This window comes from Seriola dumerili, unplaced genomic scaffold (genome assembly GCF_002260705.1).
Source record: "Seriola dumerili isolate Sdu_G_001 unplaced genomic scaffold, Sdu_1.0 BDQW01001124.1, whole genome shotgun sequence".
NCBI lineage: Eukaryota > Metazoa > Chordata > Actinopteri > Carangiformes > Carangidae > Seriola > Seriola dumerili.
In genome coordinates this window covers 2885945-2912017 of record NW_019175379.1, presented here as the reverse complement: position 1 = coordinate 2912017, position 26073 = coordinate 2885945, and the positions used below count along the sequence as shown (strand labels likewise).

Sequence of the window (26073 nt, the reverse complement as noted above, 5' to 3'; positions counted from 1 at the left end):
TCTTTTGAAGTCTTTTATAGGAAACTGTTGTAAAAGGAGGGTTGTTTTTTTTGCACAAACAAACTTCTTGTTGATCGTTATACACCCTGAAATACCACTCAGAGCAATATTAGATCAAATTAGGGTTTTTTAATGTGCTCAAAGAGAGAAAAGAAAACTTTAAAAAGAAACCAGAAACCATTCGAGGGGTTTCATCCTGTCCTCACAATAGCAGAGATGAGTAGTAAAAAAGCCTCCTCCATACAGTTCTGGCAACTATCTGACCACTCTGTCTCTGTCTGTTTAATAGTTTCCTCCTGATGACTCAGTTTTGGCTTGGCTCACCTCAGCTGATTCCAGAGCTGCTGAGGGAGGGAGGGATGAGGGGATGCTGGGATGGAGAGATTGGCTTGGTGTTAGACAAGTGCAGAATCTGCTTTGTTTACTCTCCACAGCTCCACTCCTGGGCTGTCGGCCCTCGGCTGTCAGAGTCGGAAATGAACCTTCAGGTTTTACCGGGGTCTACGTACTGTGTTGCAGCTTGATGGGAGTAAAGGCTTCATGTTCTTACTGATCCCTGCCCACATCGCAGGAACATCACACTAACCTCTGTCCTGTTGGGCAATGGGGGATGACTGTAGAGATTACAAACTGTGAAATCATTTTAGACTCCACCCCTTCACCCCTGCAACACACACCTTCATTCCCACATCCGCCACTCCTCATTGAATTACCCAGATCCCCCCCTATGTTTATGTCTCTGGAGCTCCTCACTCAGCACAGCGCTGCGCCTAGACTGGACTCTTATTCTTTCTTTCTTTTTTTTTTTTTTTCTTCTCGCTCCTTCATCACTCTTTCCCTCCCTCCTCCTCTCGCCATGGCCCATGACTTTGCCGCATGGCAAACCGTTCCGCCGAGGTTTATTTAAATCTAACTCAGAAGTTTACTTTACCATGGCCCTATCTAAATAGAGCCTGCCACCTCTTTTACGCCAGCGCAGCTCTCCATTAGCAAGGCAAACAGCCCCGTGTCACTGGAGGGAATGTATACAGTCGCAAAGAACAGAGGGCGAAGGAGAGAGGGGGAGCGACTCCATCCTGCAATCCATCTCCAGCGTTTCCTGTGGGGACTCCTTACTGTTTACTCCGGGACTAAATTGCCCCTGCTCTTCTGGATATTCAGGGGTATTCTCGTCTTCTAATACAGAATACAGCTGCAAGGCACATAGGAAGCCAACACACGAGTCACAGTTTTTTACCTTCCCACTGCAGCCACACACCACAGCAGCCCCGGCATTCCTAAGGGAAGTGTAATCACGACAGTTTATCATGTGTGTGTGTTGCATATGGTAAACCACCACTGGCAAAGTGAGAGGGATTAAGTCATCTGAGCCAATCAAATGCTCAAAGTCAGGAATTCGGGAACACTGGGTTTCATAGTTTGCAAACTTTTTTGAAACGCATCTTTTGAAATGTATACAATGGAGGAAATTTCACAGCTCTTTACCAAGTCATCAGAGCTCTTCTCAAACATTTTAATGAGTCCAGTGCAATGTTTCCGAGCAGCGTTATTAATTTCAGGTTTAAATTTTTCCTTTTTTATTCTTTCAGGAGAAGGGATGGAAGTCATTAAGACATGATTACAAATGGGTCTTAATGAAAGGGCAATTAGAAGCAAACTTTGACCAGGCTCATTAATTCTAATTCAGTACAAATACACCGTGCTCAGGACCAAAAGCCAGCTTCTCCTTCATTAAAGAGAGGATGGTAATTGCCTTGTCCTTTATTGGACACTTGAATAATTTCAAAAGAAGGGGGAGGACAAGGGGAGGATAAAGCCTAAAGCATATCATTTGCAATATCCTTATTGGTTAATCTCCTTTCGTAATGAAAGTTTTACCACAAAGGATCTTCACTGTGCTTTTGAACATATGTGATGTGATACTTTGGGAGAATTTGAGCTGTCACTCACAATTCTGATTCGGGTTTTGATAATACACAAACAATTTCTCTTCTTTCTCTTTTGTTGTCAACTCAGCATTGTGAGTTTATTGTCTTGACGGCTAAACCTGAGCTCCTCCTCTGCTCTTGTGAGGGTTCACTGACTCTGCTCTAACAGAGTGTCACCCGCAGCCGAGGACGAAACACTCTTCCATAAACACTGCGCTTCTCATCGACGCGCCGCTGAGAGAGCACAAAGAGCCAGTGACAGATTGTCATAAGCGACTAAGGCGGAGTGAGAAAAGGGCTGCTGGGGCCTGCTCCAGAGGTTTGTGAATTGCTAATGTGGAACATATGAAGCCTGTGCCGGGGCTGTGACTGCCAGATTTCATTATGCCACCTCTCTCCCCGCTCATGATCTCACTGCTCAGGCACGCTCGTCTGCACCGAGGCCTGCAGTTACACCACAATTCTGCAACACTTTGCAAACTGTTAAAATGCTCCAGACTTTGTCTGTTTGCATGTTTGTAAGTGCATGTGTGTGAAACTTGTGTCACTCTCACTCTCTGGGGGTGAGTACAGGCACATGTACATGCAGGACAATAAAAGGGCAATGTAGTTCAGGGTGCATTTTGTTATTGGTGTTTTTTTTACTTACTCTTGAATATGTCACCTTGAGATATTGAAATATTTAGAGCAGTAGTTCCTAACACTTTTACATCATGACCCCTTGAAATGAAGTGACCCAAGAGTGTTTCTCTATTGGAATTGTTTCAGTTGAATAACTTTATAGGCTCAGGAGGCGAACATATCAGGTCTTCCATAAAAAAGTAAAGATTAAATAAAAGTCAGAAAAAGTTACAGAATTTAGAACACAATATAATATCTGGAGACAATCATGACTGTGAGTATTCAGTGTGTACCTGATGTATATGACTTGGTGTGTTTAAAGGAGCTATTTGTAAGATTTGCTATTGAACAAGCCAACGTTAGCAATAACAGCTGTTTACTTACCAGTCTTTCTAAAAGCTTCAGCCATTGTTGCATTTAGAAGACAGGAGGTTACGACACGTCCTTTAAGAAGCACTATATCTCCAGGGCAAATTGGACTCTACAGTGACTCAGTATCGGAAATTGTCAAGGTGGGCAGAACTAGCTGGTTAGCATGCTAACTTCAGTGGAAGAAAAGAAGTGATAGAAGTAGAAACAAAAGAAGAGAGTTGCTTTCCACAGCTGGAGACAGCTCTTAAAGTAAAGTTTGATGCTGAACTCACTTTTCTTCTAGACTGGTAAGTAAACAGCTGTTAATGCTAACATTAGCTATGTATCAATAACAAAACTTACACATAGCTCCTTTAACACTTTTGATTCTGCTTTCCTAAAGAAGTATGACACAGGGCCTCCCATCAGTAGAAGTAGTCTGGGAGCTGCCTCTCTTGTGAAGGCGAATTCCCGCTCTGATCAACCCCTTCACACCCAGTCTCTCATCATGTTTGCTTACACTGAGACCTCAAGCTGTTTGGACATGTAAATAACACTTTCGGAGACTGTTTAGCTAAGCTCAATGGGAGTTGTTGTTGACTTTTGGAGCGCTTTGCTTAATTACGGGTCCCAGATTGTTTCAGGTCTAATGGCCTAATTACCGCTGTATAAATTAGTCTAATGTTCTTGCTGTGCAAAGCTTTTTCTTTACTGTATGCGATGTTTGGGCACTGGAACAGAGAAAGATAAAAACAAGCCTTTATTCAGCAAAGAGCAATGCTTTAAAAAAAAAAAGGGGGAGAAGAAAGCAAGAGGAGAGGTTAAATAACAGAGGAATGTTAAGTGTTGCCTTGCCAATCTCTCTGCCATTCATCATATACGCAAGGCTGGCAGATCACACTCTGCCCTTCCTCTGTAAATCAATAGTTTTTTTTCTTTCCTCTCCTCTGCTGTTTTTGCTTTCACTGTCTCTCTTGCTCAATTGCTCTCACACCCTTAAACACAGAAAGTCTTTCTGTGGATAAAAGTAATTAACACGGTGGAAAACAAAAACAGAGCAAAGAAGAGAGAGTGAGCGAGTGAGCGAGCGAGCGAGCGAGCAGCAAAAAGAGAAACGTCAGCTGTGCTCCCGGTTCAAGAATACATTCCATCGCTAGTCGCTGTCAGAAGTAATTTGTTTGTCTAGACTGAACAAGTTGGTCAATGCCCATCCTTTCTCCTCATGGCTCTACAAGTCCATGCATATTTGCACAGGGACTTAAAGTCTGAGCAGGTTATCTCTGTGCGCCAATGTTTACAAAGTTAAGTACAGGATAATTCATCAAGTGGCTTCACTGTGCTCATACATCATGCACGTCACACGCAATAATACCCTGCCAAACTTTATCTACAAGTTCACATTTTTTACAAACGTGAAATATGTTTCCATTTGCAGGACGTTTATCTGAAATAATATTTGGAAAGAAAACCTTTTTTTCTTTTTTTTTTAAGCAACCAGAAGTCAAGAATCAGAATGATGTAGATGTCGGCCGGGCGTCAAGTAGCTTCTAGTTACCGCTTCTACCTCTCCCGTCTCCACAAGTTACGCAAATATCTCGATGGAACGCCAGGATTTCGCGAGACATTTCATTCTTAACAAATTGCACACCGGCAGAAGAACCCTTGCCTTGCTAGAGTGGAGCTGAGCACGCACACGGCTCTTCCAGGCCCCCCCCCCCAGAACCAGCCAACCCCAGCGCCACCCCCCCACCCCCCCCGCCCCCCCCCCCCCCCCCCCCCCCCCCCCCCCCCCCCCCTTTTCTTCCCTTCCCCTGCCTCCCCCCTTCCTCCCTGTATCCCAGTGTGGATCAGGGAGTGAGGGTTATTTCACGCGGGCCTCTGCGGAGCGCCAATCTATCTCCTACATTTGGTGAATTTCTCCAGATTGGGATAAGCTGGGGAGCAGAACAAAGCGTTATGCGTTGGCCCTCTCCCCTCACTTCAGCGCCCTCTCTACCCTACCCCACCCTCCGGCCTCCTCTCCCCCACCCAGCTGAGGAGAGATTTACACAGCAGTTTAGTAACCGAAACACTGCATCTCTCTCTCTTTCTCTCTCTCTCTCTCACATCTGTCTATCTCCTTCTCTCCAAACAGTGATACCTCTCAGAGAAGGGAGTTGATTTAAACCTCAGGTTAACTCACCAGGACTTTGCTACACTTATTTTGCTTCGACTCCCCCTGTGTGATTTATTCTACTCAAATACAAAGCCGCTTTAGGGTTTGATCTTTTTTTGAGATCTTTATTTAGGAATTGGGGTCAGTGAGGAAACGAAAAGATGCGCTGTGTCCACAATCTGTTTTTAAAAACCTCCTTCAAATGCCCGTATCATAGATAAATGTATGATAAACTATACAGTATATATGTATATATGAGCCAAGGTCATATCGGTGGCAGTGTTCATGATTACCGCAGCTGTATCAGTACCTTATAGCCCCGTGTCACGGCTCCTCCCTGGGCCTCTGTAAAGCTGCTTGTGGCTGTGTGATAGTGACTGTGAGGCTAATACATCCGCATTATAATAACACACAGGCTGGACACTGCTCAGGGAACCTGGACAACTTCTCAATTTTGAACCATGCTGGGAGGCCACTGAGCAAAACTCAAGTCATTTTAATGTCATTTTGTTTACAGTATTACATTTCCTGATAGCCACTGGTCCCAGGTCAGTTCTGTGTGCTCTGAATCTCAACCTGCAGAGGCTTTAATCTTGATGCAGAGAGGTAATCCATCACTGTGAGTACTTTGTCACCTTTATTTTATTTATTTTTTTGGCAAAATTATGTATTACGGCTTGGTAATTGTGGTTAAAACAAGGGGCCTGTTTAAAGTGCTGCATTCAAGGGCACATGTAAGATTTGAAGGTGAAGTGCAGGAAAGGAACTCGTCAATGAACGACTGCACGTTGCAGCCAAACCTGGAGCAGTGTGAAAAAAGTGACATTGCAAAAACAGTAGCTTTGTTTGAAAACCGACCCTGGAGTCTCAATGTTTGGAAAATCTTTTACAAAAAGGGTTGAGCTCATAATTGGCAACATAATGCTCTGGATGATGTATCTCAAGCAAGCTGATTTTCATATGGTGTTAAAATTAAGTGGCAACCAGTGGCTGCGTAGAAGGTGGGAAATCAATCTAGAAACATATTGCATCCTTTGGACAATGCTCATACACGCATCTTAAACATTCAAAACCACCAATACAGTCCTTTAATGTAGTTTACAATGAAGCAGTATTTCCCCATGTGTTGTAAATCTACTCCTCTGTTTTCCACCGAACCTACACAGACATTAAACAAAGTCTGCGCAGGCCTCTGGAGGTACGTGGCCATTATTTGGGCTAATGGAGGAAACTGTGTGTCACAGAGCAAAGACAAAGCCCAGTGTCACAGCAATCAGACAAATGGCTGCTGGGCTCTGCAGGGCCAGACAGGGGTCGACGCCTCTGGACCAATTAGGTCTTATAAGAGCAGCAACATCTGGAATTCGCTGATTCTCTCTCTTTTCCACTCTCTGTGCTCTCTGCATTGCTGTCACCTTACCCTCTCTTTCACCCTCTCTCTCACTCTTGCATCGTCCTCCTAATTCTTGCAATTAATCCCGCTCTCGGCCCATCTCTTTCTCTTCGCTGCTCTCATTATTCAAAGCGCATCCTCTTGATCTCTCCCCTTTCCCTCCTCGCAGCATCCCAAAACAAGGACAAAGTTGTAATCCATTTACTGCACCCCTGTCAACAGAATCCACCCAAATAATCCTAAAAGACTTACAACCAGGCCTAGGTACTATCAAGGGAAGGGGAGGAAAGAAGGGGCACAATGCACAGGGGAAGGAAAGTGAGGGCCATGGAGGAAGAGGGGAGAGAGAGGAGAGCATACAAGGAGAGTAAACGAGTGAGGCAACAGACGGAGGGAACTTGTGTCACAGTGATTTGAGTCTTTGTCACACAGGTGGCGCCCAGGGGTTCCCTCAGCCTGGGCAGAGAGACAAACTGGGGCCCATGTAAACCTTAAAGAGGATTAACCCTGCCGGAGCGCTTTAATGAGACCTGAAAGTGCCGGGCACCGGAGAGCCCCACTGATTGAGCTGCGCTCGAGTCGGCTCCCAACGGTCCGCCAGCCCAGTGGCCCAGCAGCGCTGCTGCAGCCCCGTGGCCTACAGCTGCCCGCTCACACTGAGCCACATCAAAGCAGCCTGTCTGGGAGAACCCCGAGACGGGAAGGAGGGGAGGGGGAGGTGGGGTGGGCATCAGGGAGGTGGAGAGTGTGAGTGAAGGAGAAGTGGGAGGAGGAGGGAGAGGAGGGTGCCTGGATGGAGGAATCCCTTATCTCCTCCTGAGAGGATGCTGCTCTGTGGTGCGAGATTGTCTGGAGCTGCCACCTGTCCCAGGCATCTTTGAAGGCAACACTAAAGCCTGTGATGGGCCTGACCTCCTTGAGCTCCCATTCTTTTATGTCTCTCTTCATTTTCTGCTTTGTTACACCCCCCTCCTCCTTCTTCTCCACTCTCTCTGGCTCTCCTCTCTTTTTCTTACCCCTCTGTCTCACTTATACCCTCAGACTCAGCCCTGACTCCCTTCCTCTCCCTTCTCCAGCGATATCTTACATTTCACCAGGCTGCTACAAACATTTTAATTACACTGTGTTCATCAGCCTCCTCTTCGTGTAGAACAATATATACTTGCGACCCTCCAGTGACGAGAGCAAGATACGGGCTGTTGGCTGAAGGGATACGAGCGCTTATCTTCGCCACTATGTGAGAGGAATGCAAATATAAAAAGGAGCGATGAGATTTGGAGAGACTGGAAACAAACGTAGAAAGGCATGAAATAACTCGGAGTCTCCCGGAGCACACAGAGGTGATTATCCTACTGGAGACTACAGGGTAACTTAAGGAGGAGAGAAAAAGCTTAATATATTGTGGCTTTAACCAGCTAGCCGAGGAGAAGCCCCCAGGAGCATTTAGTCTTCTTGTTTTTATAGTACTGTGTTTGATGTTATTGTCACCAGTGGTGTTTGCTGCAGCCGATTCTCCTTCCAGATGGACAAAACGCAGCGGAAAAATCTTCACTTTAAGCCTCCACGACGACAGCAAAAGTGCCATTGTTCCTGCTCTGCATCTGTGACTTGACTGATTAACCAATCTCATTCGAAAAGCAGTAAAACACACTGACAGATGTTGCTCCGATGATACCAAGAAAATGCTGAGTATTCTTCTTTGAACATCTTAAGTTCTCTGGAAATTCTTCTTAATTCTTCTGAGCCCCTTCACATTTAATCTTGTCATTGTTAATAAGCACTGCCATTATTCTGCAATGTTCAATGCTCACACGCATCAGCTTTGCGGGTTAAGAGCACCGCGCGACCTCAAGATGGTATGAAAGTGCATTCTCATAGCACTTCAAAACATTAGCTTAACCCCCTTAAATCATCCAGCGCTGCAGAAAGGGGGGCAACATGCATGTGAGAATATGGCCTATCTTACAGCATGAGATGCCTCTAATAAGCTGTATAAAAGGGGATCATCTGATTATCCCTGGTGCGCTGGACCAAGGGGCCACAGCAGAGCACAGGCCCATGTTGTTCTTTCTTGATGAAAGGAGGTGGATGGAAGGGATCCCTCTCCATTGCCTGCAGTGTGCCCCAGGCTTCTCTGCGCCGGCACTCCGCTGGGGGACTACACCGTGCCACCGCACTCAAAAAGCCAATATTGAAACAATCACAAAGACAAACACTTTCCCATGAAACAGGCACGTGTCTTCTCACCACAGGCTCTCCTCTGCGCTCCCCAGTTCTTCTGGGGGGGTGGGTGGGGTGGTGGTGTTTGAATCTGTATCCTAGCCAGTGCGTGTCACGTTTAAAACCAACAAGAGGCCAGAAAGTTTGTTCTTTCAGTGCAATTTCAGAGGAGCACTGTTTGCAGCCCCCCCCCTCCCCCTCCCCCTAAACACACACGTTATAAGTGCTCTTTCTTGCTCTCTTTGCTGCCCTTACTCTTTCAAGACATCTGGAAAGGTCCATATGAACTGAATGACCAAGCACTGTAATTAACTGTAGAGAGTCGAGGGCCATTGTTGTGCAGATCACGTTCAGTTTGGTGACAGCTAGCTCATTCAGTTCAGTGGTCAGCTGCATTTTGATATTGAGGCAGACAGACTGACGCCGGGGCAGCGGCCGGCGTGCTACGGCCCAGTAGACCTGAGATCAGCTCACCACAGCAGTTTAGAGTTTAACCCGTACGACTGGACACCCACCACCCCCACCACACCATAAAACCCCGGGACGGGTTTTATGCCACGGCTCAGCATTCATGCTAGCTTTCCCAGAACACAGGGCCCAGTGTGATCCAGGTAGCAGTCACCTTTGGGCAGGCTCAGAGAGCAGGGTTACTGTGATGCATGTGAAAGAATCCTTCAGCCAAGAGATCCATACCTCCACTGCCTCCAGCTTAGCAAGCTTGGTTTCTGAGATCAGTCAAGGACAGCAAGGCTTTAGTGTGGGGATTATGCCCTGGCAGCCAGATCTGGGCTTGATTTTTTAAGGAGCAAACCCAAAGACTATTGGACTGATAGGCAGCCATCACAGCCTGGAGACACACTCCTACTCCTATCAATGACCAAACGTATCATTGTTACAGGGCCACAAAACTTAATGTCACTTTAGCGCCAAAATACTTGAGCATTGTCTCTAAAGCTTGGCAAATTTACTTTTCCTTTCCATTCGCAGGCAGTTTTAACATTTGCAAGAAAGCCACTGAAAAGGATGTGCTTTAAGTCCCTCCGTGGATGTGTTTAGTCTGGCAAAGAAGGGCAAGTGTTTAAGAAAGAGACACTTTAAAGAAGAGGATCCCCTCTGAGGAAGCGGAGATGCTTCGCCAGCAAGTGGGCTCACTGTTGCTTGCAGGACCACTGACCGGCTAATCGGCGCATAATGTAAACAGATGTCGGCGCGGCGCATCCCATTCACATTTCAACACAATTAAGATCTTAAAAAAGACTTCTGCCTCATTAATCCTCATCTCAATCCTTTCTTCTTATCCCACAGCAAAGCTCCATGTATTAGTGTTGTGGTAAGAAGGATATGGACTCTTATCCAGTGTTTGCCCAAGAAAAGCGGCTAAGACTCAGGCATCACCACGATTAGCTAATGGTAACAATGGGGGCAATGTTTCCTCAGTGCCTCCTCTTTTCTGCGCTGAAGTGGGTGTAAAAACCAGAGTAAACACAGTCTTAGGCCACGGACGCAAGAGGAGTGGGAGATCACAAGTCTGGGTGAATAGCAGAGATTTACCCAGAGCATAGACCCCGAAAATCCCCCCCTTTGCTCTCTTCTCGTTGTTCGACTCCCACGTCTCCCAGAGCTTCGCCACCATTACAACGACCCAGCGGCCAGGTGTGGGGAGGCTGCAGGTGCCATCGCATTTAGGCACATTAAGCACTGACACACACCAGTGCTAAGAGTAATCGGATTTACCTGGCTGTCTGCTGCGTGGCGTGGCGCGCTGTGCAAGCACAGCACAATGGCTTAGGGCCCCCTCTCCATCACAAACACACACACTCACACATGCACACACCTGGGATGAATTTAGGAGGTGACAAAGCCCTCATAGAGAGGGACTGCCACTGGTGGACTGAGGACTGTGTGTGCATGCGTGTGTTTGCTCACATGTGTATGGAACCAGAAACCAGAACAGGAGCCACTGGCTTTTTACACCTTGTGGCGTAGGAGTGGCGACAGACGCTCGGGCTTCTGGTTCAAAGCAGCTGAAGGAGGGGGAGGGAGGGGGGGAGCAGAGGTTTTAGGGGAGCCCTTTCGTTCTGCTGACCCTCAGACCGCTGGAGCTCGTGGGGATTGAGCTCTGGTACTGGGTTCAATCAGACAGAATGGGACCGCCGCCTTTAGGGACTCCCCATGTCCTCAACACCTGGGGCCAGGAGGAGGTGTTTTACACAGCAATGCTCTCATCTCAGATCACAAGTCTTCCTGAGCAGAGTCCGGATCAGAGAATTGACAGAGAAAAATCAATGAAAAACACTAGGAGCCATTCAGACTTGGTGTTTTTTGAGTCAAAATTTGTTGTTATTTTTGTCTCTATTGGTTAATTTCCCTTTATAGCACTGGCAACCAATCAGGACCTTAGTTTTTTTGTGTAATTGTAACACACCTACTCACACTAAGGCTTCAACTGATAATTATTTTCATTATCCATTATTCTGAAAACATTTTTTTCACATGAACAATCAATCATTTTGTCTACAAAATAAAAGACTAGTTATTAAATAGCTGTCGATTAGTTAGCTGCTAACTGTTCCAGCACCGCCACTACAGACGTTTCTATTAAAGTGTAGAAGAAGGAGTTTAAAAGGAGAATAAAAATCTATGTGCATCATGCCTACAGCTTCCCAGCGAGCATCGCCGCGCTCTCCTCTCCTCTGCTTCATATGATTGCAGCCTTCCAGCCTCTTGAGTCCCCAATGCACAAAGAAAGCCCCTCAAAGCTCCACAGCCCTTTTGACTTCTCCCGCTGCTTTTGAACTCTCCGTTTCAGACCGTGACTTTTCCACATGACCCCGAGCCTCGCAGTGACCCCCCCCCACCCCACCCACCCACTCCCACTACCCCCAAAGGCTTCAGTGGTGTGGAACCAACGGAGCTCCTTTACACATACCCACACACACACACACACACACACACATAAAATGAGAAGTGGCAGTGTTGCTGAGTTAGGTCAGGATGTAATGGGCAGTAATGTTCTGCCCTCGAGGGCCCTGTCCACAGCACCACTGCCTGGTTTTAAGTAACCTTTCCCTTAAAGAGGCACCTTGGTGACTCCCAGGCACCCAAGCACATGGGGAGAAGTAGCTAATGAAGTGGCTGAATAAATAGAGTTACAGTATACGGTCGGGGTCCGCTGGACTTTTCATTACTGCCACTGGATTAAAATCACTGTGTCCCACTCTGTCTCCCCCAATTCAGAGCCAATTTAACCAAACTAAACAAGCTATGACATCAAATCCAGCCTAAGTCCGGGCTACAGTGGCCGCTGAATTAACCTCCTAATCAGCCTCTTACTCCCCAATCATCTATCTCCTGTTCCCTCTTTCCACATACACTCTCGTCTAACCACTGCTGTCTATCTCACCTTTTTTCTTTTTTTCAAATTATCAGTATCTCACTCAAGCTCTCCCTTCACCTCAATCTCTCAAGCTTCATCTCCATTAGTCTCTCTCTCTCTGCCTTTCTCTCACAAAGTCTCAGAGTCCCAGAGAGAGAGAGAGAGAGCGAGAGAGAGAGAGAGAGAGAGAGAGAAGGGGGGGGCAGAGTAGGGAGTGGTGAGGTTTGACTCGGCACTGCTTTGGGGCTTTGAAGTGTGTGTTGATGAGAGAAAGTGGAGTACTGTGCTCAGACAGGCCCCTAATGAGGGAATTAAGAAGCTACGCTGGCCGTTCCCCATACTAACTTCCCAGGCACAAAACAAGACAAGTGTGCGTGCATGTGTTCACAAATGCGTGTGTGTGTGTGTGTGTGTGTGTGTGTGTGTGTGTGTGTGTGTGTGTGTGTATAGAGGCAAGAGCGAGAGGGAGGCTAATCTGTCAGACTCCATCAAGCATCTGGCAGCCCTTCCTCTCACCTACAGTAAAGAGACAAACTTGGCCTCAGTGTTGTGGGGCGCTACAATCGTGTCCTTGAGCGGTACAGCTTCTTAACTTTATAAAATCTACTTCACAAATAGATAACACCAATTGTTTCCTGGCGAGGGGACTTACGATAGTGTGAATCTAGGTAGCCGTTGCGGGGGTCCATCGCGAACAGAGTGCCTCGGTAGGGCAGGGCGTGGTCGGCCAGGTGGGGTAGGGAACCGTGCAGCTCCTTCTTGAGAAGCGAGGGCCGTTCCTCCGTGGAGGTGGAGGGCTCCTCGTTTACGTTCCTGTCGGGGGCGCCGGGCGTCGGGGCCTGGGAGCTGATAGCATTGCGCCTCTCGCGGTGGTAAGGCGTCCCTGAACTCTCGTCCTCAGCTGGGATAGACAGACAGAAAGAGAGGAGGAGAGTACGATGTTAGACCTTTGCAGATTTGTTATGAGCAGATGTCAAAATAAAAGTCAGGAGCAAGTGTGAGAACCTCTCTCCCTTCCTGATTATGTTTCATATAGATACACACTCTCTCTCTCTCTCACACACACACACACACACACACACACAGCTGAAAACACACATGTTCTGAACACCCATATACATGGAGAGGAAGTCTGTTCATGTAGAGGGAGCGGGTGAAGGGAGGAGCAGGGGATCAGCTTTGTACACCTGAAACCTGCTGTGCATCATCGGTGTAAATCTGCCGGTGTTTGCCTTCTGCAGCGCCAAAATGTGGGAGTTCAGAGGCAGACGGTGCATGAGCAAAAAAAAAAAAAAAAAAAAAAAAAAAAAAAAAAAAAGGAAAAAAAAAAAAAAAATCCCAACCTCTTCATTTCGCACAGTTGAGGCCGCCGCATTTCCCAAAAGTCTGTTCTTAAATTCAGCTCTGTCTGTTCTTTTTATAAAGAAACGGATTCTCATGGAGGAGGCAACACAGGCTTTCCGCCTGCATTCCAAACTGCCCATTAACCAGCGTCATGGGTTGTATCAACCCCACCCCTCCTTCACTCTCTGTTCTCAAACTAAATCTTTCTCTCTCAGTCTGAGGGCAAAATTAGGAGGAGTGGGGTCTCTGGAGAAAGCTTCCTGGCATGCTGGGTAAAGGGGATAAATGTGGAGTTGAGTTCAAGGGCTGAGCTCCACCAGAAAGACATGAGCCCCTGACCTTTGGCCTGACCTCTGAACTGGCATGTATAAGGGTCAGTTGGCCTCCTGACCTGGAATTAGTCTTTTCTCTAGTACGATACTATATAGACTACCTCAGAAACTCTGAATGACATTTCTAGGATTTTATTTTCAAATTTCAGCAAAACGGATTTGAGAGAATTGAATTTTAGCTAAACACTAAAGTCGATTTAATCTTTAATACACAGTAAGGTCTCGTCTGTTTGATCATTGAGGCCTGAACAACTCACTTGGGATATTTTTGTTGACTGTGTGTGTTATATTGTGTTCACATTAATGGTATTAGTACATTTCTGTGGAACATCCCAGGCTCCTTCAAATGTGGCCTTCTTTTCCAGGGCAACGCAGGCTTCACCGGGTCAATCAGTTATTGTTTTGCGTTCATGTTGGACTTCTATTATATTGTAGCCTCTACATTCTAGATGCTCTAGTTCTACATCAACGAGTGAAACTTGATTCTAGATATCTGAGCTGGTTTAAGAACTTCTTTAACCCGAGACTGGGCGCACGTGTCAGCACACACCGATGAGGGCTGGATGTTTGGCATGTTATGAGGTGTAAATGTTTTGTATTTTGTATTTCAGTGAGATCATTTGCTCTCCGTCTGCTCTCGTCACTATTCCTTCATTATCTGCTGCAGTGAACGGCCTCCATGTTCAGCCCTGATTACGTGCAATTATGATTTCGCCACTGAGGGTGTTGGTCAGATCAGATCTTTCTCTCGCATTGATGTCGCTCACTGAGAACCTGGCGAGATGTCGCGGAGGTACTGTAGCATTAGCAGCCTAGCGGTACAGGGCTCCCCCCACTATGCGCTGCAGCCCAACAGCATCCAACTGCCAATTAAGAACAGAGGAGAGGGCCAGATTAAAGAGCACCACCTTGAGCACTGAAGAGGGCCGGTATAATGCTGTAGCACTTCACAGAAGAAGAGAAGCGATCGGAAAAGGGGGAGGTTAAGAGAGAGAAGCAGAAAGAGAGAATGAGATTGAGAGACGCGAAGAGAGAGCAGGAGGAGCAACCCACGGGTCCCGCTTTTATTCCCCTCACTCTCCCACATCCATTACCTGCATTCGGGCCAGCCGTGCCTCAGCGCAGTACTGGCAGCAGATTCAAGGATTCTTAACGCGGAACTGACAGCCAGAAGACGCAAGCCGCTCTCATCCGCAGGAAATGACAGTGTCAGTTATGATATAAGTATTTAATCCTATACTGCACAGCCAGTGATCTTATTAAGGGAATAATGGCACTTATACGGTTAAAGCTGGATTAATAGGTCTGCTCTTGCAAAGCGCAATATTAACATAAAGGGATTTCAGAATTGGGTTCATCTCTTGACATGGATTGAAAGAAGTCGGGACTGTAAACTATGCTGGGAGCAAGCACTGCTAAGGGCAGAGCATGTAGCTGTGTGTAGCGCAGGCTTCCACTGTGTACTCTCAGCTCGCTCACATCCAGAAAATCTAGCATTACATCTGGGAAAGTAAAAACTGTCTACATATTTATGAGCTCTTTTTCTTACTTTCATACTGATATTTGATGTTTTAGAAATACTTCATCACTAGGGCTTTAGATAGTGTAGCAGTTAGGAGGCCAATGGGCACTAAAACTGCCTTAAAACATCTTCTGCCAAACTTGGGAAAAACTACTACAGAGATTCAGCTGCTGCTATGTTCTGAAATATACAATGCATTACTAATTTTTCACTATTTTATTTTGTCTTCTTCACTCTACTCCTACTCTACTCCCCTATTTTTCCTTGTTCTTCCTCTTTTTTCTCCTTCTCCGGTGTCCCCCCACTGCTATTCAGATACATCTCTCTCCTCCAAGGGAGGTCAAGCGAATAACAGTTCAATCACAGCAGTGTCACAGCCGCACCATCCCCCTCCAGTCACCATGGCAAGCCCACAGGGGTGGGGGGGGTTCATCATTCTACCATATACCACCTTAAGGGGCTTCATTACTTCAGTTCATAGCACCTTAAATGGTTAAACAAACACTCAGCAGCACAAGGATCAATTGACTCCTCGGACTGGTGGAAGAGGACCAGAGGTCTCGAGTAAGGTTTCTTCTTCTGTGCTGCGCGCACCAGTGGTGGAAGGTTTTTGTATCCTTCTAACATGTCAAGTATCTGTCAAAGAGCGGGCTAATGAAGACAGAGCAGACGCAGGTAAACACATGCAACTTTGAAAAGTTCAACCCTGCAACACTTCTCTAACTCTGACCATCCGCCCAACAGACCCTTTCCCTTTTTCCCTCCCTCATTTTTCATTCCTCTTTTATTTCCCCTTTTCCCATGGTTGCCGCATCCAGTCCTCTACCAGTTTGCAGGTCTATTCAGCCCAACACAAAAGCAGCAGGCCGGTCCTCTGTGGACCAGAGGAAAGCATGCCTCTCAAAAAAAAAAAAAAAAAAAAAAAAACAGAAAAAAGAACCATCCTGCTCTCTCTCTATGGTGATTGAATTTCTTAACATCTTTTCAAAAAGCGCTTAAATGCCTGGAGGCGAGAGGAAGAAACAAGCTAATGGTGGATGGGGAGCACTGAACAAATTTCAGAGCCCTTTCCTGCTCGCGTTTGAGGTTGAAAGCGAGCTCCTGCCTTTCAAGTTTCAAAGTCCTCCTTCCTCCTGCAGTGTCACTGAAGGATTTGAAAAGAAGGTAATTGTGCTCACTGCCGTCCTGATCAGAGCACACGCCCCAGCTCTAGTATTTCAGGAGCTTTCTCTTTCACTATAATGGTACCTGGTGCTCCATTCCTGCATTCTTCCCTCCCCTTACTACTCTTTCTCCTCTCTCTCTCTCTCTCTCTCTTACCCTCTACAAATGCACTCTCTCTTGCTCTCCCTCACTTGCTCTCTCTCCCTCTTTCACCCCCAGCAAGCCACTCATTAAATCCTAAAGCCCAGGTTTCTCCCTTTTTTCCCCTTGTCTGGGGTCTCTATTGTAAAACTCTGGTTCGAATACCTTCAGAGAAAACCCTATGCGTGGCCTTTAATATGGCGGTATAAAAAGAGAGAGCGTGGATGCAATGACAAAATGAAATTTTAAAAAGAGATAATGAGATATGGAGCGCGGCCAGTTCCTCTTAAGGAGTTTGGCTGTGGGACAAGGGGGGGGCCACAGTTAAGGGTGCATGGGTAATTCAAAGAATCAAAAAGTGAGACAAACCCTTGGCTTGTTGTGTTTAAAAGGTATTTTTCTAGGAGGCAGAGGTTAAGAACAATGATTGCTGTTCCTCCACATGCCAATCTGTCCTTGACTCTCAAGCATCTGATTTGCCCTCCAGCCTGAACTCATTCAGACAGCGGCTCTCTAAAGCTGGGACATGTATGTTTCACGGGTGCACAAAGGGCCACTGCACATTGCAACTCTTCTCCACCACCACCCCCCCAACCCCCCCAACCCCCCCTGTTACTGCCTTTCCTAAAAGCCCAAACATCAGAGGAGGTGTTGTTGTACCTCTGAGCCAAAAGCCAGACATATGCTGTGTTCCACCTTCGAACTTCTCAAAGCACTGTTGTCAGTGGCACAAACAGATTTTGGCTGGGGAAGCACACGGCGAGCGAACGAGGAGGAGAGGAGTGGAGGATACACAGTGAAATCACAAAACACTTCTTCAAAGCTCCTCTCCTCCTGTGCAATAATCTCTTGCTCCTTTTTTTTTTTTTTTTTTTTTTTTTTTTTTTTCTTTCTCTTGCAAATCAACTCCCGGGAAAGACTCAAGACTCCCCAATTAACAATGAGAGGGGGAAGAAAAATTCCAGCAGCTGGCTAGAGTTTAATAAGAGCACCTCTCCAAGCGGCTTAGGCTTATGTACCTGATTCACCGGCCCTGGCATTGGCGCTATAGACAGAGGGAATCATTCACGATTAGTGCAGACTGAAAGACAAGGGAGAGCGAGGCCGCTCAAACTCCACCAAACCCAACACAACAAGAGCGCAGGGGATTACCGCAATTGTGTGAGGTATTTTTCTGATCAACTTCTTGGCGTGCCGCAAGGAGCTCGGTGCCTTCCCCACAGCAGAGTTCAGTTCGGCATTATGTGAAGGTTACCGAGTCCTAATGGAGCTTCCTGTATCCGCCTAAAAAGGGTGACATTCGAGAAAAACTCCCTGACAAACAAGTCTCCTAAATGTCAGAAGGCAGAATCAGGTCATTACCCTGATACATGTGGGCAGGATAGTTAACAATCCCTAGTCAAAATATCTGTCAGAGCTGTGGAGTTCACTCCCTCTTACTTTGCGCTCATGTTTGATTCAGTCTCTGCAGACTGAATCCATGGTGGTACATTATTTAACCATAAGCATGTGACTGATGTTTGGACGAATTGCAGAGAGAGGCACGGGCAGGTCAGGATGTTCCCTCTCCTGGTTAGCAGTCTATTGTCGGCTGCTGATTTCCCACACAGCGCCCACAAACGCCCTCTTCAATATTCATCCAGGCAAATTCGACGACTCCCACGTCTCAATTTGGCTCTCGGCAGCCCAGGCCCCAACCCCCAGCACCGTGGGCCCCGCGGTCCCAGCCTGTTCTCTCTGCCGCCGGGGGTCTGCTGGGACGCACCCAGAGCTCAGCATCTCACAGCTCCAGCCTCCAGGCCCCGGGGCTGGGGAGGGGCAAATCAAAGCCTGCGTGGCTCCTTCCTTCTTTCCCTGCGCTCACCTCAAATCAGCCTCACAGCGGGGTTGTGTCGTGCCAAGCCTCTGCCTGCCCTATAGCTACCCCTTATTCACCCATTAGGGGCACAGGCCCACCATAGAGCAGCCCGAAACCCCACTACCGTTTCATCAGGGCCACATTGTGAGGGAGCAATGAGCATTGCAGTCAGAGAGCTGAAAGCCCTGCCTCTAAAATGCACACTGATGCGTTTTTGACTGCGGATAGTTACAGCCGTTAAGGTTTTTCACTCAAAGGGCACCTTGGCCTGCATTCTTTAAGGAATCAAACACTAAGAGATGCATTCAGCCATTTAGTGCTCTGATTGGCTTATAGACTGTATTAGCGTTGCTTCAGACAGTCACAAGCCAACTATGATCAGCCGCAACCTGTTAGTTATTTATACCGTCCTCCGTAACAATATAAAGTGATTGTGTGTCGGGGGCAGACTAGGGCAGAATTATGTCCATTTGGGATAGTGGGTCTTTTAGGGTGAATCTGGGCACGCTGCCCACCAGACCGGAGTGGGCCAGCTTTCCACTGGGCCTCAGCATTGGAATCCCACTTCTGACACCAGAGTGATCCGGACCAAGTCTGTGGCACTCAGATTAGGAGCAGCTCGCCAAGAGAAGTGGATATCCAGCCAAAGCAAAGAAACACACAGCCAACAGTTGGGATAAAATAGAAAAAAATAATACAAGTAATTTCAAGCACGTCAAACATGATCCAAAACGCCACTGTGGATGTTTCCCACCTTATAGAAATGGACGGTATCATAACCTTCGCTTAACTGTTAATAGCTCAAACTTACATTTTTTTCCTCGAGTGCTCGTGTGTAAACGTGGTGTGATGTTGTGCGTTTTTGTTCACGTAAAAACGCACATTCACACAGTCTGGTACATGTGTTCAAGCGCATAAGTGTACACTGCATTATGGCACAGAGGCCCCCATTAAGATAGTTAGCCAGCACTTACTAGGAGCCGGATAATTAGACACTTCAAAGGCACCTGCCCGCCATCCCAGAGGGGGCATGAATCGCCGCCACCCCCCAACCCACCCCCCCCCACCCCACACACCCCCAACAGCCCTCCTCCTCCTCCTCTTCTTCCTCTCCCTCCCCTTCAACCCCAAAACCCCGCTCTCCCAGTCAGGCCGGATTCATTAATTTTCCTGCTGCTAAGCACTTTATCAATGACTGGTGAACGTCTAAGTCCAGAGTGGACTGACTCTCTCTCTCTCTCTCTCTCTCTCTCTCTCTCTCTCTCTCTCCTGTGGTGATTAGGGCCTGTGGATGTTCAGATCTGTCCGTTTAATTCACTGCTCGCTCTGTTGCTGCCGATCTGTCCTCACACCTGCCATGCAGCTCAGTAAACATGAGTGAAACAGTAACATTCATTTTTAAAAGGTCACCTTCCACACTAAAATACCTCAACTGCAGGTAAATGGGTAAAACTCTTCATCCTATTATAGCCCACAGTCTGGTGGTTACACCTCTGCTCTGTCGCTTCCTGCTGGCCGTGATCACCTGACGAACGTTTTCGTTGCGATCCTTTACATATCTTAATGACATATCATTACGTGCACATCGGTTTTGTCGTCAGACAGCTGAAGTAGCCTAAAACAGGGATTTGACTCTGGTCATTAAAGCTGAACAGGTCATCTCCAAATAATCCAAACCCCTAATATATGACCAGAAATTTGTGAATACTAAGATAAAACGAGCGATCACAGAGTGGGTTTACTAACTTTACTACCACACAGTCCCCGACCTGGCTTACACTGTCGCTTTTCACCTGCCATTTTCAGATGTATCTGCCCCGGACGCCATTTTTGCAAAATGTCACATGCCAACATAACGTGGACGGAGGCGAGGGAAAGATTCGAGTTTAGCCAGTTAAGTGTGGCTCTGTTCTCTCTGTGTTGGCACAGAGTGGTAAGCTACGTTAATGATGTTATTCATTGTAAATCTGTATTAATATCCGACGGCACCACTGCCAGATATATTCGAATACGGCCTGTAACCTATCACAGGTAGAGAGGTGCTGGGCGTTAATTTGCATCCATAACTCTACATTAGTCTCAGTCTAATGCCTTCTGCTGAATGTCTACATTACAGGTTGAATCAGGGGCTGCGCATAAGTGTGACGGATCTGGGTTAAATGAACAGCACGCCCGGGCCTTTGATGCCGCAGCTGGTAACGCTTACTGTTTCTAACCCGTCACATTTGGACATAAGGCCTTTTTACCAGAGAGCATGACAATCAGAATTCCAAACTACAAGCCAAACGCCATAAAAATAACACAACTCAACTGACTCCTTCACTCGGCTCCCACAATGAGGGGCCGTTCTGCTCACGCATTAAGTCACCTGGTGAAAAAACCTAATTGAATCAACTTTTTTGCCTTTACAGCTTGACACCTTAATTATTTAAAATAGCATGAGTTCATTTTCCACGTTTTTTTTTCGACAAAGGTCCCAGTTCACCTCACAAAGAATCCTTTATAAACCTATCAATCATCATTTGCCTTCAAACATCCTCTCGTCATTACAGCTGACGGTTGGTGCAGAATCTCAGACCTGACCCTCGCCAGCCGTGAACGTGGGATATGAATGGGAACGCTTGCTTAAAAAAAACAGGGTGTAATTCGCCCCTCTCCCCCTTTAAATACAGGTGAGACCTGGACCCCTTCATTACAGTGTCTGCGGCGGGCAGGGAAAGCTCTGCAGATTAGAGGATCTGCCGTGTTGGCCAAACAGACTTAATCACTGTCTGTTGGGGAGGGGCTGGAGGTTGGAGGTGAGTAAGGGAGAGGAAAAGGCACCAGACCTTCTATGTGATTAGATAAATGCCTCAGTAATGCAAAGAAAAGCACAATACAGAGTGAAAGGGCTACACTGGACTAACAGCTGGAGCAATCGTACTGTACGTCACAGGTTAGATCAGCCGGCGTGCGTCATCTTGACATGTCGCAGAGTCCCTTCACAGAAGTGCACACCGCGGTGCGTGACAGGGGGAGGAGTTATCTGAGGCGTCGAGGAATGAGCTCATAATTCTGTTTCTTGCTCCGCAAATCAATCCGAAGCTGGAGTTTAGAGATGTTGTAGAATCGTGTTCCGACATTCAACAGGTCGAATTAGTACATTTTTTAATGCAATTTCGCATATCGTTAGCGGAGCCGTGTTTCGTTACTGGTTTCAACAACAGAGCTTCATGGGTCAACCCTTAAATGATGTTCATATTCTGCTACATACGTGCAACGTCATCACTGACTGGATAACGTTGAGACTCAGAGAGAACTGTTTTTGAATGAATGAATGAATGAATGAAGCACCCTGTATATTAATTAAAAACATTTCCTCAGAACATATGATCTGGTCGCCAAGTACAGTTCCTTCAAAATGTATCTGCTGTTGTCTGAGAAGACAGGGTTGGTACAGTAGCATCGGTAGCAACGTTGTAATATTTATAATCAATCAAACAACCATTTATCGAAGTTTCTATGTTGAGGAACATTAGGAATAGCATTCAGCTTTTAATGCAAATCTACAATGGGGAAAATATGTCAGGCGCACACAGTGTGCGTAGTGTGAGTTTGACTTATCAAGTGCAGATATCGGTGATAAAAATATACAAAAGTGAAAGCTGCTCCTTTAATGTTCCGTTCATGGGACACATTCCTCTATCTGACGCGTATAAAAAGGAGCCGTCCACATTTTTTTTTCCACCTTGATCTTTTCACCTCTCAGTTTTCCTCATCATATCTTCTTGCTTCAACACTCCCTGTCCTTCCATCCACTCGTACTCCTTCTGATGCTCTCCCCTCCCGCTGCTGTCCGCTCTCGGTAATGAGCTCCCCTCATGTATGACCTCTCCTGTCACTCCCGCCAGTGGATGAATCCTCCTCTCCCGCCTCCTCTCTTTGCCTCCTTCTCTAATCTCTGCATTACTTTGCCATTAATCCCACATTCCACACAAGGCTGGCAGCTGCAGCTCAGCTGACATGTTGCCTTTACAATCTGGTGTTCATATTGGAATGAGTCGGTGGGATGGAGGCAGAGCAGTGTTTAAAATTATCATAGTAAAAGACTTTGCCGCTCTAGGCTGCTTTAGGATTCACCTGTAGCATGTAGCACCCGTCTCCCTCTCCATCCTTCATTCCCACCTCCTGCATCTCATTCCCACTCTCTCCCTGCTAATCTCTTGCAACTCACTTCTGGTTTCCCGCTCTCATCCCTCACTCTCCAAGGCCTTCTCCCAGTTCCCATGTCTTTCCCAAATCTCCTCAAGCTCCCTGCATCTCCTCTCATCCCTTTCCCGCACACTCACTCACTCACTCACTCACTCCCCTCTCTCCATCCACCACCTCCCTCCATCCTTCCTTCTCCCTCCCGCCAGAGCCGCAGTGGGACTGTTGGACTCACGCAGCCCCACGCTGAGCTGCTCCAGAGCCAAGCCAGAACAAAGAGCCCATTGAGCCGAGCGGAGACATAATGTGGGCCGCCTCTGACAGCACCGAAGATGAAGTCATGAGGTCGCCAAACAGTTAATAACGACGGCCCCATCCTCCAGCTGCACCGATGTGTGTGTGTGTACAGTCGTCAAGGAAAGTGAGAGAAAATGAGAGATTATGTGTCTGCATGCATGCATGCATGACTGAGTATCTACAGTGCGCAATGCGTGTGTGCATATCTTACAGCATGTCGATGGATAAAAAGCTTTTAGGAGAGTAATGAGATACTTCATGACACTCAAAAATGCGCTCAATCACTTTGTAAATACCACAGAGGGAAAACAAAACCTTCAGAGAATTGCACTTTTTAGTTTTGGCTTCGCTCCAGCTGCGTTGAAGAACACCCACCCCACCCCACACCACCGCCACCTCCCCCCTCTTTCCTTATTGGAGTCTGTCTGGCGCAAAGTCTGACATGAGACACATCTCCCCGGGACTGGAGCTGTCGCTGCGAGGCCCACACTCCGAACATCATTAGACTCACAGCTCCAGGTGAGATCAGGCAGGGTAGGAAAGACAAGGAGAGAGGTGCATGTGTATTTGTGTCTCCGTGCAAAAGCACGCATGTGGGAGATTCGGTTGGAGCATTAATCTCAGTGCCACTGAACGGCCATGCTCTATTAAAATGCCTTTACAGGAGCACTTGCTTGTCAAGAGGCCTCTGGGTTGAGTTGTGCTCAGGACAAGGGGAGGAGGAGGAGGCGGGGGAGAAAATGGTGAAAGACAGATATGCAATTGATTAACATTAGAAGGACTTGCTCAAGTTCAAATTGCACGGCCCCTCTGCTGTAAGCTACAGACATTTGTTTCCCCGCAAGTAGAATGTTTCTTTCAAACCCTGTCTCTGCTACACATCTGAGTTCAATTCTCCGCATGCCCTCTCTCTGAAAATCAATTCCTCCTCCTCTTCTCTGCTCTTTTCCTCCAGCTCTGCGAACAGACCAGGGCGAGGGGATTACACTGTCCCTCCCCAGATCCAAGCAAGACAACAAATGGTTCTTATCAACTGACACCCCCCTGCCATCCAAGAGGAAGAGGCAGAAAAACTGGCCAAGCCGCCTCGGCACGGATGTGTTTCTGGGCTCTGTCTGCCAATCGTGGCTACTCTTTTCACACTTAAAGCCTGAGCTATTTACGAGAGCCCTGGGAGAATGCGTGCGCAGCACCAGAGGGTGGGAAGAGCGGAGGGGAGAGAGCTGCTGCTTCTCAACCTCTGCTTCTAATCAATCACCAGAAATCACTGCCATGGTTTATGGCCTTTGATCCTGGCTCCTCTTTCGCACTGCGAGGGAGAGAGCTGGGCGGGGAGGAGGGGAGGGGGAGCAGGGAGAAGGGTGAGAGTCAAGGCCCAGGAGGTGTGGAGGTCAGGGAAGAGAGATTATGGGGTATGGGGCCTTTTGCTCTCTCAAACCTGAAAGCATGTCTTGATTTAATCCAGTGAGCTCTGAGCACAGAGCTGGAAGTGGCCTGGAACAGAGAGGCCGCTTCCAGACAAAAAATAAGTTTCAAGTTCAAAACAGAAACTCTGACACATTGGGATGTATCTGGATGTTTTGCTTTACTGGACATCAACCTGGTTTTATGTTACACTGGTTCACCAGACTTATTTAATGTTAATATACATCAACTAATACATGCTGTACCTTTAAAACTGTAAAGCCAAAAATGTTTTTAAAACAATTTTTACTATGTGATAACTTTTAATGACATATTGATTTATCATGTTAAATAACAGTTTGTCATGTTTTTTTCTGCATGTAGCTTCTATGAAACGTTTTCTTGATTCACTTGTGGTAGTTTGTCTTTTACAACATTTACATGCAAACTACTGATGCATTATTTGTGCCTTTTTAGGCATTTTAGCACACAAAGAACCAAAATTATTCACAAGCTAAAGGATATATTATCTTTTAAGTCTCTGTGTTTATATGTCAAATGAAATGAAAGGAAAAAAAAGCAGAAGAAGAAAACGCCTTAACAGGCACACAAGATAAACCAAACTGAAAACCTTGCTTCCTTATCCTTATGTGTCGGATCAGTTCACCTGTCCTCCATGCACAGTCATTTTTTCATATAAACTCCAACCCTGGTGGTGAGGCCACTACTTGCTACTTCATCCCATTCAACAAGAACCCAACTGTGGTTAGGAGGCGTGAGTGAGCGAACAAAACAGAGAGGACGCGGCGGAGAACACACCACAATAAATCCTCCTGGCAGGGTCAGGACACTCCTGCTTTGTTGCTCCTGGCAGGAGGGAGGCCACTGATGCCTACCGACAAATGGACAGAGTGGCAGAATAATCAACTACTGTTTCTCCACTTTATGGGTTTATGAGTTTATGGGGCCCGCGGTCACCCCTCGGGCCCCTCCCTCTCTGAGAGGAGCGAGATCCGGCGTGGTCGCGGCGCTGCTGGGCCGGGCTGGTCGATGTAAACCCTGATCCTCTCACACAAGCCAGGCTGATTTGTCTTTGTGAGGCTGGTCATTGGTTCAGAGACTTGTCTCTGACCCGGGTGACCTCTGACCCCCAGGCCTTTCTGGCTCTCAGCATGTCAGTGAAAATGACCTCAGGTTCCTCTGAGGAGCCTTTGTGATGGTCAGCATGAACTATCACAATTTATTAGATTTAATAATCTATGACTGAGTCGTTGAATTGAGATTGCACTCTATATCCGTGTATATCACGAAACTGAATCTTATGAAATTCTGAATCTTATTTTCATAGTTGACCATCAACAAAATAATCGCTGAGACCTGAATGTGGCAACATTGATAAAAAAGCAATGAACACAATCAAACAAGTTTTTAACAAACTCCCAGGTTGCCAAACTTATCTGAAAGAGAAGTTACTACTTGAACATCCACCACTGGTTCAGCCACAGTTGGATTTTATATCTTCAAATGAAGTGGTTTAAAAACTGCTTATTTACAATCCATCCCATCATCTGGCTGCTCATGTTTCCTGCCCTGTCTGACTTAATCGCAGCAATGTGCTCCCACATTTGAGCAATTGCTATGGTAAGTATGATGTTACCGCAACAGCTGGTTACAAAACAATGGTGTAAACTTCAAAAATAAGACCTTAGTTATAATAAACAAGAGTTTTCTTCAAGGGATAATTTTGGAGTTTTCTTTCAGGTCTAAAGCTGCTCCAAC

At 46.7% G+C, this 26073-nt stretch overlaps 1 protein-coding gene across 1 annotated transcript in view; it reads right to left on the bottom strand.

The window, feature by feature from the left end:
* The window catches only part of gli3 (GLI family zinc finger 3), a 92783-nt gene that overhangs the window by 44723 nt on the left and 21987 nt on the right, over nt 1–26073 (bottom strand). The window contains exon 3 of the mRNA XM_022767124.1: nt 12697–12945. Within this exon, the coding sequence (XP_022622845.1) occupies nt 12697–12945 (249 nt within the window). The remainder of the gene's footprint in view (nt 1–12696; nt 12946–26073) is intronic.